This window comes from Pantherophis guttatus, chromosome 1 (assembly GCF_059756535.1).
Source record: "Pantherophis guttatus breed Tessera chromosome 1, ASM5975653v1, whole genome shotgun sequence".
Taxonomy (NCBI): Eukaryota; Metazoa; Chordata; class Lepidosauria; order Squamata; family Colubridae; genus Pantherophis; species Pantherophis guttatus.
The window spans coordinates 190,005,009-190,017,314 of record NC_142063.1 but is presented as its reverse complement, the minus strand read 5'-3'; the positions used below and the strand labels follow the sequence as shown (position 1 = coordinate 190,017,314).

Sequence of the window (12,306 nt, the reverse complement as noted above, 5' to 3'; positions counted from 1 at the left end):
TGAACTCCCTTTTCCCTATTCTTTGCTCAAGGAATAGGAACAAGGTGGTACAGTAGCCACTAGTGCTATTGTACCACTTTGTTCTCCACTGCTCCCCCAGGTAATCTTTTGCCTCAGCAGCAGTAGTTCTCCCCTGCCTTCTTCCTCTTCCACCTTTCATTATTTGGAAAGCAAGAGAATAAGAGCTGGACCACATGGAAAGAGTAGAGCCCTGATGGCTTCCGCTATTCTGTTCTCACAAAGCTTAAGCCTGCTGCAGTGATGGGGAAGAAGTAGCTCAGAGAGTCATCTCTTCTCTTTCTCCCATCTCCTCTCAATTGCTAGTCTAGGGAAGGCTTGTAAAGGATGTAGTGGCTCAGTGGCTAAGATGCTGAGCTTGTCAATCAAAAGGTTGGCAGTTCAGCGGTTCGAATCCCTAGTGCTGAATAACGGGGTGAGCTCCCATTACTTGTCCCAGCTTCTGCCAACCTAGCAGTTCAAAAGCACATAAAAATGCAAGTAGAAAAACAGGGACCACCTTTGGTGGGAAGGTAACAGTGTTCCATGTGCCTTTGGCATTTAGTCATGCTGGCCACATGACCACGGAGATATCTTCAGACAGCGCTGACTCTTGAGCTTTGAAACAGAGATGAGCACCACCCCCTAGAGTCGGGAATGACTAGCACATATGTGCAAGGGGAACCTTTACCTTTAGGGAAGGCTTGGTGCCTGAGCACTTTCACCAATAGAGAGTTCCTTTGGGGCTCAAAGGGTTTATACCCTAGGAATGTTCAAAGAATAGCATCCTATCATTGGCTCCTCCCATCCAAACCTTGGTTCATGCTATATACATTTGCCATGTAGTTTATTCTGGTCCTCATGGGAAAGGAGATACCTGCTGTAGCCCTATGTATTACAGTTCAGCTACTGAGTGGGTTATGGAGAATACAGAGAAACTGTCTTGTTCTAGGAGTTGGGGGACAAAATGAGGGAAGTTCTCAGCAATGCAAATGAAAAAGTTCTCCTCCTTCTTCTGGGACTGGTTCCAGACAGTGTTGGTGGGAGGAGTCTCTGTATTCTCTTTTTTAGCATCTACATACAGTTGTTGGGAAAGGACATCTGATGATGGAGTGAGTATGCTGATGATACTTGGTTTTATATCTCCACCCTAGGCTATCTGAGTGATGTTTTAGACATCCTGTCCCAATGCCTAGAGGTTGTGTAGGCCTGGATGGGATGCAACAGGCTTCAGCTCAATTCAAGCAAGACTGAGTAGCTTTGGATGTCTGAACATGCTGATGCCTGGGACCTTCCATCTTTGGTTCTGGATGGGGTGGTGCTACTTCAGAACAGACCTAGTACTCAATCTAGAGCTCCTGGATTTGTAAATATAGCTTGAAGAGCAACCATGGTTCAGAGGGCCTTTGCATTCTTCTGAATAACCAAATCCATTTGTTTATTCATTGATTTATTAAATTTGTAGGATTGCCCATCTGATTGAATTGACCCTGGAGTGGGGGGAGGACATTGCTCACAGTCACTCATGCCCTTCTGAATTCTCATCTGGACTCCTAAAATGCATTCAACATGGAACTTCCCAAGAACATTTGGAAATTTCAACTGGTGTAGAATGCAGCAGCAAGGGTAGTTGATTATTTGGTGCATATAATGCCACTATTTAATGAGCTGTGTTGGTTGCCAGTGTGCTTTCAGGTTCAATTAAAGATTTTAGTTGGTACCTTTAAAACCCTGCATGCCTTGAAGCCTTGTTACTCATGGGACCATCTCTTCCCAGTTGTTTCTACTCAACTATTCTGGTCTAGCAAGATCGGCAAATTATGCTATTAGCCAAGAAATGCAGTGCAGCAAGGCCCAGAAAATAAGCCTTTTCTATCCCAGTGCCCACTCTTATGATTCCTCCAGAGATCAGATTGACGCAGCCCTGTTGGCCTTTCATAAAGCCTAAAGACCTGCTTCTGTGATTGGGCAAAGTTCCAGATGCATGAAGGATCAGTCTTCTGGCTATGTGGTGATGATCTGTTTTCTCAGCTGCTGTATAATCTAACTTTTGTATACATATTTGTGTTTTTTTTTTAATTCTGTTCTGCCACCCAGAGTCATTGTTGAGATGGGGAGCTATATAAATTGATTGAACAAATAAATGACAGCTAAATTAGAAATAAATCAGCTCAACGCTGCTGAACATAGAAAATAGTATGAAATTACAGAGGTTCAGAACAGGTTTTGGAGCAGTATAAAGTCCTCAGTGGAAGTTCAATTAGTTTGTATGCTTGTCCATAACTGCATAAGAGAGAATTTGAAGCTTCCAAATAAGAGTTGAAATTTCATTACAGTCATGGACTAATTAAAATAGTACTGAAGGAAATGCTGAAGGAAATATGTGACAACATGTTGAAATTGACAACTTCACATATTCAATTCTCACGATGTTTGTATCTTGACATTAGCACTGTTTATATTCTAGTACTGTGCCCTTGTGGAATAATATACAATATAATATGAAAGGAACTCTATGCAGCCTTGTCTGTTCCAATTACGCTTAATTAAACATATCCTAAATTCTTTTCTGAAGTTACTGATCAATGAGTTATATCAGCCAATTTTATTTATAATGAGGCATGTTTTAACTGTGCCATTATACCCTTTCTTATTATTTCTAATTACAGCAGCATGTGCAACAATGAATAGGAACACATAGAAAGACAAATAAACAATTCAAATAAACCTACCCGCAACTAATTTTATATTTTCATAAGGAAAAGTAATAATTCCAAAAGGGTAAATAAAACACAGTCTCTCTCTCTCCCTCTCTCCCCCCTCCCCTCTCTCTCTCTCTCTCTCTCACACACACACACGATATCATCAAATCACCACAAATGAGTTTGAATTGTTATAGCCTTGCAATATAATTGAAGGTGTTATTTACCCAAGGAGGAAGCCTGCATTCCATTTTCACTGCATTGCTGGCATTAAAATTGATGGGACAAGGTTGAGAACCAAAGAGTACTGTGTTTATACCATCTAAGCCTGAACCTGATAGAATCGCTGTAAGTCCTCCTAAAAATGTACAAGGCAGGAATGAATGAAATAATTTAAAAAATATAACCAAACCACTTCATATACACACACACAAACATATAATCCACGGCTATAAAAGGAGCACATTCTAGAGAATAAATACATTACAAAAACAAGAGATTTATCTTGTTTTTCTTCCATGGTCTTATATACATGGCTCAGAACTACAAATGTGATTTCCTAGAAAGAATAACAAACAAAAAGAGTCCTAGCATTTCAGTGCATTTGCTCATTTTTCAACTCACTCTGCCACTGAAATAGAGTTAGAGATACACACACAATGCCTTTGAATGGCATTTTTTTATATATATAAAAGTGCTTATCAAAAGTAAGTATGATTCAGACATACCTATCTCTGAAGCTGTTGAAGGTTCAACAGAAGTCAATCTAGGTGTAATCTTCAGGAAGATACTACTTTCTCCACTGGCATTGACTGCAAATCCAAAAGGTCTTACCAATAATGTCACCTTATACAATCCAACTTGTAATACATTCATATGACAAAGGACATTAGTGTGGTTTGAAGTTAGGACTTTGCAAGTTAGGTTGTTTGCTTCTATGAGCAATGATTGATGGTCTGCAGTGAAGCCAGATCCTATAATGTGAATTATTATGTGTTCAGTATCATCTGAAAATTCAAAGAAAATAACATTTAATTTATTACATATTACTTTGAGTTATACCAATATAAGACATATAGATATTACATTACATTAAAATCAACATAAAATACAATACAATAAAATAGCAATAGCAATAGCACTTAAATTTATATACATTTATAAATTTATATCCTATAGTGCTTTACAGCATTCTCTGGGTGATTTACAATGTCAGCCCTCAACAATCTGGGTTGTGACTTTTGGCTGACGTTGCGACGATATCGGATGTGAGGGTCAGGTTTCCACACTCCCACACCAAGTTCTCCACATTAGAAGGCTCCGAAAGGAGCTAAAACCACCCTGGAGTAGTGGTGAAGAAAAAAAGGGGTACCCTGCAGGTCACGGAGAGTTGCAATCTCTCCCGCTTGTTCCAGGGGTTTTTTTCCCTGCTCCTTCACAACGAGGAGAAGATGCAGCCAGAAATGGCTGCCATGAAGCTGGGATAGCCAAGGCAACAAAGAAAACCCAGGAGCAGTGTAAAAGAACAGTGAATGGAACTGGGTGAGATGACTCCTTTTTTACTCAAAATCTAACCCTAAAAAGAAAAGAGGGGAAAAATCTGAAAAAGACTCTTAACTATTTATTAAAGCGGTGAATAATCACATAGAAAAAAACTACAGACCCAAAAGAAAAGAACTAAGAGAGGAAAAGTTAAAAATTTCAAAGCACCGAAAATTGGATGACTAAATTGGGTAGGTATTATTTTGGAAAGGCATTTCATAATGCTGCTATCTACTATCTATCTACTTTAATATTTTAATAATTTGCACCACTTAGGTGACCCTGATGACACATATAAACCTCCAGGTAACCTTAATAACTCGCTAAAAGAATGCAAATGACCAGCTGTCTGCAAGGAGTATAAAACTTCCATTCCCCACCATCCAGTCAGAGTTGAAGCTTCTTGGATAAGAAGCGAAACATCTTCAAATAAAAAACAGAAAGTTCCGTCGCCTCTTGAAAAAGCACCTTAGGGACCCCCAAGAGTTGGGAGAATTTGTTAAGCCCCAAGAAAAAGCTTTTGGTTCCCATTCATTGAGGTCATCTTCAGTCATGCTTCTCAGCCAGTGACTTGGCCAGTGACTGCATATATTAATTTCCTAAAGACTAGCAAGGTTCAGATTTTATCATTCAGTCATTAATTTCATGAAAAAGTTAGAGATCTTTTGTGCTACTTCTTCACTTTCCCCCTGAAATGAGGAAAATTCCTATAAACCTTCATGATAATAATAGTATATCCATTTGAAGAAGCATTACCTGATGAATAGTCAATGCTACTGACTAAAGGAGTCATTTCCCTGAGATACTGAAAAGTGCATGAGCCAGAACAATTTGCTGGAATGTCATTCACTGTAACTACAACCTGGATTGACAGAAAATAGTATTAATGAAATAAAGAATAAAACAACTGAGACCTACTGAACAGTTCAGAATATTAAGAATAATCAAAACCCAAAAAATGACAATACTCATTGGTTTTAAAACTTGTAATATAAGTAATCAGTTTTGACTGTGAACTAAAAAATTAATATTTTAATGACGAAAGAAAAATATTCAACACAGAACACAACTATGAGCAAAATCTAGTACAGAATTCCAAACTGATGTAGGAAAGGAAGATTTTGACAAGACTAGGAGGTGGCCTATCTGAAATGAATGTGGCAGTCAAATGTTTTCAAGGGCCTTCTGAGTCTTTTGAATATGTCGCAAGCCCATTGGCCTTCTTTCAATTTAGCAATCCTCACAGGCTTGTTTCAACTTCTAAACATTTCAAATCAGGGCTTGCATTAAACAGGTTCTAGGATTGTAGCTGTTTCTGTTACAAACTTTATTATATACAAACTCACCTAGATTGGGACTAGACCATAAAGGGAAGAAGAGTATAATTCACAGAAGTTCCCTTAATACCTGATAGACCCTTGAGTAAATGGAAGACAGGAGGCAATCTGGGTCAAATCTATAACATTTGGGCTAAAGATCAAGTCTTTCATGTCCATTTATTTTCATCTTTTTTCCTCTTTTTTTGTGTGTTGGGGACTTGCAAACTTTATCTTACCTCTAGAGAGTTCGATAGAGATGGTTAGAAAAATCTAACTTGAACTGGAATGAAAAGAAACTAATTTTGGCTAACCTCTTAGTAGATACACCAATATTCTTTTAAGATTTCATTAGCACCCAACACCACCATGTTTCAATAAACCATGTAAATAATCAGGTAATTTCCTTTCCAATAGAGCAGGGCTGTCAAAATCCCAGCCTGTGGGCCAGACGCATCACACACTGGCCATGCCCACGCCTGGTTTAGCAAAGGGGAAAGAAGTCCCAATACATCATGTGATGCCACCGTGACAACATGAGTTTACACCCTTGCAATAGAGGGCCAAATGGTTTCTGTTGATTACCACCACCAATTTAAGGACATACATAGCTCTTTCTTGACCTAACTAGTTTCTCCAAGTTTAGATGAGATTTTGTTGACTTTCTCTCAAAAGATTTTTGTTGACTTTCTCTCAATTCAGTTGGATCCAAAAGAAAAGAATCCAGATGGAGAAAACATAAAATTCAAATACTGAGGTAAATTAACCACAGCATTGCTTTAATAACTATTTTTAAAATAGATTACAAATTACCTCAGTGACAGTAAAAAGAAAATGAAAATGTTCGATCTATTCAGTTATGCCAATAAACAGGTCTCATCTATGACTTTCTAAATCAATCTTTCGCCTCATTTGAGTTCTTTCCAGCAGATGGCAATTGCTCAGATTTCTGGCATTTGACTTCTACATCAACTGGAGAGGACCCAGTTGAGATCGTGTTCTACAGAAAATAATCACTGGAGAGTAGCGTAATAATCAAACTTTTACTTAAATAGATGTACTCTCATTGTTTAGTATCTATTTTGTTCCTGCTTGTACTTCATATGGATTATTTCAGGAGGAATAATAAGATAAAAATATAAACATCATTATCATCTTCCACACGCATTAGGGACTTGTGGGAATTTGAAATTGCCTGTATGTGGGAATCTGTCATTTGATGTCTCTTTTTCTTCATTCCACTGAAGTGACTGGAGTGAAATGAAGATCCTTTCCCTTCATCCCATATTCTTATAATGAAACAGGCAGGAATTTTTTTTTAATTCTTCCTACATACATGTACATATAAATTCCTTTCAAGAAGACATGTGAATTTCATACCTGTGTAAAGTTATTGGGGGTAGCAAGCATATCTCCAAATATGGGATCAATGAAAACTCCACCATCAAATACTACATAGCTTATTATTGCTGGGTTAAGACCAGTGAGATTTTCATCAGAGACCTTGGAAGAAATAATTACATTTTCTTATTTCAGTAACATGGTAGTGTTTATAATTTCTTAGAATGTTTATTTTTAATGTTTTAATGTTTATAATTTATTTTCATACAGGAATCTCCTGATGTCTGATTCTGGCTATTTGCTGTTGCAGACTAAATTACTATAATTAATTTAGTTGTATACGCACATGGCACGTATGTGTTAATTCCTTACCTTTTCATTGGACATTGTATCTGTGATATTTTTTTTATTCTTTCACAATAATTCAATCACTCCTCCCCCAAACATCAAAATACCAGGAAAGTATATAATAAAGATACCAGGGAAGAAGAGCAGTGCATAGTAAATAATTTTTCTTTTTAAATTTCCTGTCCTATCACAGGACAAACCATGTCCCTCATTGTTGCCAAGATAATATGGTCATATTCATGAAGATGTCAGGTCTCAAAGTGAACTAGAGGCAGTCTTTACTTTGATTTTCCAAGCCTACCTACTTTGTGATTCCACCCAACTATCTCCAAATCTAGCTGCTGTTGTCTTCTCCTTAAAACATATTTTTGTATTCTTTGGATATAGTAGTAATTTCACAACTGCTACTATCTTCAGTACTTAATTTACAAGCAATTCTTTACCAGACAAAATCAAAGGTGACCTCATATCAAGTCAGTTCTTAGTGACTTCATAGACACAAACATGCAGTAGAATGGCTATGGTTTGCCATTGAGGTTTTGATATCCCAGTATAGATCTAGAATGCCATGGGAGTCTCCTATCCAAGTACTACCCAGACTTGACCCTGCTTAGTTTCTGACATTAGGTGCTGCCACCTGCTGAGACAATGTTGTAGAATTTACTGTATATACAGTAAATTTATTTAACATCTTATGCCATATCAGTCTATTCCAACCAAGTGCCCTCCGTTTACATTGGCACTGCAATTACCAGAATTTCCAGGTTTGGGGATTCATTGAAGATTAATGTATCTTAGAATGTGAATTTCTCCATGGCAAAAACAATTCCTGGAGTTTTGTAGATACATTCATGAAAAATTACTTTTTATAGAAGAGAAAATGGCTGAGCCAGGAGTCATTGTCAAATGAGGAATAAGTCTGGAATTCTTATGTGGGCACAAGAAGGCAAAGTGAGATACACACACACACACACACACCAAATGTCCTGTTCAATCTTATCTAGTCTTACTCATGTGCAAACTGCCAAACTGAAACGATTCCTGTATATAGACTTGAGCAATAAAATGTCTGATTGAATTCTGACACATGTAGATCTGATTGTTCATGCCTGAAATTTATTACTTGTTACTAAAAAATCCTGATTGCTGTTCTTTACAAAAAGGGAGGGAGAGAGCGAGGGAGCGAGGAAAAGATGTGGACATATGCATTACCCAACCTATCCATTAATAACAAGCCACAAATACCTGATGGAATTACATAACTGAATATAACTTGATTTTTACTTTGTATTTTATATTTTAATTGCTGTGAGCTTGGATACAGTATCTAGATGTAAAGTGGGCAACAATTTCGTATAATGGTTAAGGTTTAAGAGTAAGACTAGATTTGGGAATATGGTTCAATTCCACTTTTAACCATAAAAGCTCATTGGATGATTTGTAGTCAGTCCATGTATATTCTTAGGTCTGGGGTTTTTTTTTTTAAATGACAGTGTTGTACCATCATACAATATGCTATCCTCCTTTTGAACATTGATGTGATGTCACAATGCAGGAAGCAGAAGTTCTATCATGACACTGTATCACTGCTTCCATTAGACTAAATGGTTTGATACCAGCTCATCTGTGAATACCTCTGAGTTAGTTATATCCCAATCTATGTTATAGATTGATCAATGTGAAGATAAGATGAAAGAGTTATAAGCATCACCATGAGCTCCTGAAAAAAAATGTTGGAAGTCTGTTGGATGCAGTGAGGTGGTCTTTCAATTCATTTCCTCATGTGCCTACTAAAATGATGTTCCTATCAAGCAGAGAGGTCCGAGTTAAATAGGCTGGAAAAGAGTTGCATCAAATAACTGAATGACTCAATAGGCTTTGGCTGTGGGATCAAAATTCTAGGTATGTTGGAGCTCATTGTGGAATTCCAGATGTAGTAAACAGCAAAATTGAAAGGATGAAGAACAATGACAAATAAATCAGCCAGGGAAGCAAGAAAGACTTAGGGCTAGACTGCATCTATGAGAAGATATTGTGAATTAACAAATGTTAACTTAAAACATTCTGAATAAAATAGGTTAAACAATTGGTCTTACCCTGATAAAATTGGGCAAATCACCAATCAGTGAAGTCCAGCTCAGTGTCCATATACTTTGATAAGAGTTGTGTGAAATCTTAGATACAAAGAAGTCACTGGCATTTATGTACTGAGCTGTAAAATTATCACTGAAATTTTGAAGAAGGCTGTGGAGTTGATTGGCAGAGATGGACACTGGGTTTCCTGGAAGAAAATGGAAAAATAGTAAAATAAATAAAGTTGCAGATTAAAATCTGGTTTTAATCTCCAGGCTGAACTGTAATTCCTAATATGATGCAAATGGCATGAGTGACATACGTATAGTCTTTGGGGTTATTTGCACAAAGAAATGATGTATGTGATATGTGATATCATCATGATCAATTCTAATTATCATGACCAATTGTAAATTTCAAGAATTAATCATGGCCCCTTACCATACAGTATGCATTGGCAAAATGTTGATGGCAAGCCTAGATTCAAAGTTTTCGTTTTGTCTGGCTTAACATGCTGAAAGTAATTAAAACAATCTAATACTGCAGACCAGGGGTGAAATCGAGCAGGTTCTGACAGCTTCTGGAGAACTGGTAGCGGAAATTTTGAGCAGTTCAGAGAACCGGCAGCAGAAATTTTGAGTAGTTCAGAGAACCGGCAAATAGCACCTCTGGCTGGCCCCAGAGTGGGGTGGGAATGGGGATTTTGCAGTATCCTTCCCCTGGAGTGGGGTGGGAATGGGGATTTTGCAGTATCCTTCCCCTGCCACGTCCACCACGCCACACCCACAGAACCAGTAGTAAAAAAATTTCACCACTGCTGCAGACTCTATGGTTTGCTTTTCAAAATCAGCAGTAAATCCCTTAGCAATGTGGTGATTTGCTGTCAAATGTTGGTAATAAGTTTTTTCAGGGCCTTGGCAGTAAGAAAAATTGAATTTAATGAATTTTCAGTTGGCCAATCCTACCTTAAATCACATCCACACTAGCTGGTTGCCCCATCAGGAGTATAGGCTAGGCTATCAACCATGTTAGTACTATTTTTCTTTCTCTGCATTACCTACCTTTCCCCTGGACTACTGCTATCAGCCCCTCAAGCTGCATTTCGTTCAGGGCTGACATAGAGAAGAAGGGGGAGCATCTGGCAAGAGACCGTTTGACACTTCACCCAGTTAATTCCCTGGAGAGATTATTCCCTAGGAGATGAGATGGGGGGGTGGGATTCCTGTGAGCTTAGCTAGTAGATAGGAGTAGAATGACTTGGAAGATGGCCAATCAAAACAGGAGAGCAAGCCAGGAAGGGAAGGGTATTGGAACAGGAACTCATTGCTGGCTACAATGAGTTTTGGAACAGAATGTCGTACTAATAAATGAATGGGTTTTCATAAAGAACTTGACTGAAATGCTATTTATTTTGAGACGACTTCGAACCTTGACAACTGCATCATTTCATTGTTTTTCCAGACACCCCATCTCCCCATAGTCAACATGAATAAATACATAGCATTAGGTGACAGGGAAAAGTTAGAGGTTTCCATATCTCTTTGTGCCATCTGATAATTATCCAGATATTTAAAGTCCAGAGTGATCGCCTTAAGATATAATTCATCAATTATAATACTAAGGTATATGAATTTTAGCTTGTTCTGCTGTATTTGTTCTATGATTACACATTTTAATCAACAATACTTTAGAACATGGTTATTCAACCTTTTGGCTCGCCTGGGCAGCATTGAGTGAAGAGGAACTGTCTTAAGCCACATATAAAATATATAATATAGTTTATAATATAAAATCACATAATAATGTTAAAGGTTAACAATCTTGTGAGTCTGCAGTATTAGCTGTCTAGGCAGGGGTGAAATCCAGCAGGTTCTGACAGGTTCTGGAGAACCGGTAGTGGAAATTTTGAGCAGTTCGGAGAACCGGCAAATACCACCTCTGGCTGGCCCCAGAGTGGGGTGGGAATTGAGATTTTGCAATATCCTTCCCACAGGAGTGGGGAGGAAATGGGGATTTTGCAGTATCCTTCCCCTGCCACGCCCACCAAGCCACACCCTGCCATGCTCACAGAACCGGTAGTAAAAAAAATTGGATTTCTCCACTGTGTCCAGGGCTGCATGTAGTCTATGGGCCATAGGTTGGACACGGCTGCCTTAGAGTAATCACTGCGTGTCTACAATGCTTTCTTCCTTAGCTAGCTTTTTTTTATTTTTGGTCATAGCTTTAATATCTGGAATTTATTAAAGACCAAGAATTCTGGGCTTATTGTGCATGAAAAATAGCCAAAATAATTCTTATACAACATTTAAGAGGTAAATCTACATCAGATTTATAGCATATTTATTTTATTTTTTATGATCAAGTTTACCTGGAATCACCATGTCAGGCAGATGAATTTGAAAAGTTCCTCCAAGAGGTGGGCTTGCACCTTGTATCCTTTGGACTGCCAAATTGATTCCTGTCTCATTCATAGACATTAACAATTGATCAGTCCCTTCAGGTCCCTCCAAAGGCATACCTCCGCTACATGAAAATAAATAAATAAATAAACAAAGGCAAGTTTTACAATACCATTCCTGTCTCAGAACGGGGCTACTTCAAATGCAGCTCTAGAATATTTGTTTATATGTGTCCCTTTCCAACCAGAAATCAGCAGGAAATCCATAAACAAGGCACAATGTAATACGATTGTTGCTTTTTTTCCCTCATGTTTCCCAATAAGCGACATTTGGAGACATGGTGCCTCTAATCTTCCACTATGTGTAGAGGAAAACTTCTGGAATGACAGAGGCATTTGTTACAAAACAACCAGAAGTCTTTTATTAAGCACTTTGAATAAAATAACAAGGGCCTGGTGGCTCAGCAGTCTAATAGCAGTGTGATTAACACCAGCTGTCTGCAATTACTGTAAGTTTGAATCTCACCAGGCTCAAGGTTGACTCAGCCTTCCATCCTTTCTAAGGTAGGTAAATTGAGGACCCAGTTTG

The 12,306-nt window shown here is 38.1% G+C and overlaps 1 protein-coding gene across 5 annotated transcripts in view; it reads right to left on the bottom strand.

The window, feature by feature from the left end:
- Nucleotides 1-12,306, bottom strand: part of PKHD1 (PKHD1 ciliary IPT domain containing fibrocystin/polyductin) — a 285,011-nt gene that overhangs the window by 236,350 nt on the left and 36,355 nt on the right. For all 5 annotated transcript variants that reach the window (XM_087882250.1, XM_087882249.1, XM_087882251.1 and 2 more), the window contains exons 23-28: nucleotides 11,688-11,842; nucleotides 9,343-9,527; nucleotides 6,938-7,060; nucleotides 4,998-5,103; nucleotides 3,428-3,706; nucleotides 2,927-3,057 (exon numbers count right to left, since the gene is read on the bottom strand). In XM_087882250.1, coding sequence (XP_087738376.1) covers nucleotides 2,927-3,057; nucleotides 3,428-3,706; nucleotides 4,998-5,103; nucleotides 6,938-7,060; nucleotides 9,343-9,527; nucleotides 11,688-11,842 — 979 coding nt within the window. The remainder of the gene's footprint in view (nucleotides 1-2,926; nucleotides 3,058-3,427; nucleotides 3,707-4,997; nucleotides 5,104-6,937; nucleotides 7,061-9,342; nucleotides 9,528-11,687; nucleotides 11,843-12,306) is intronic.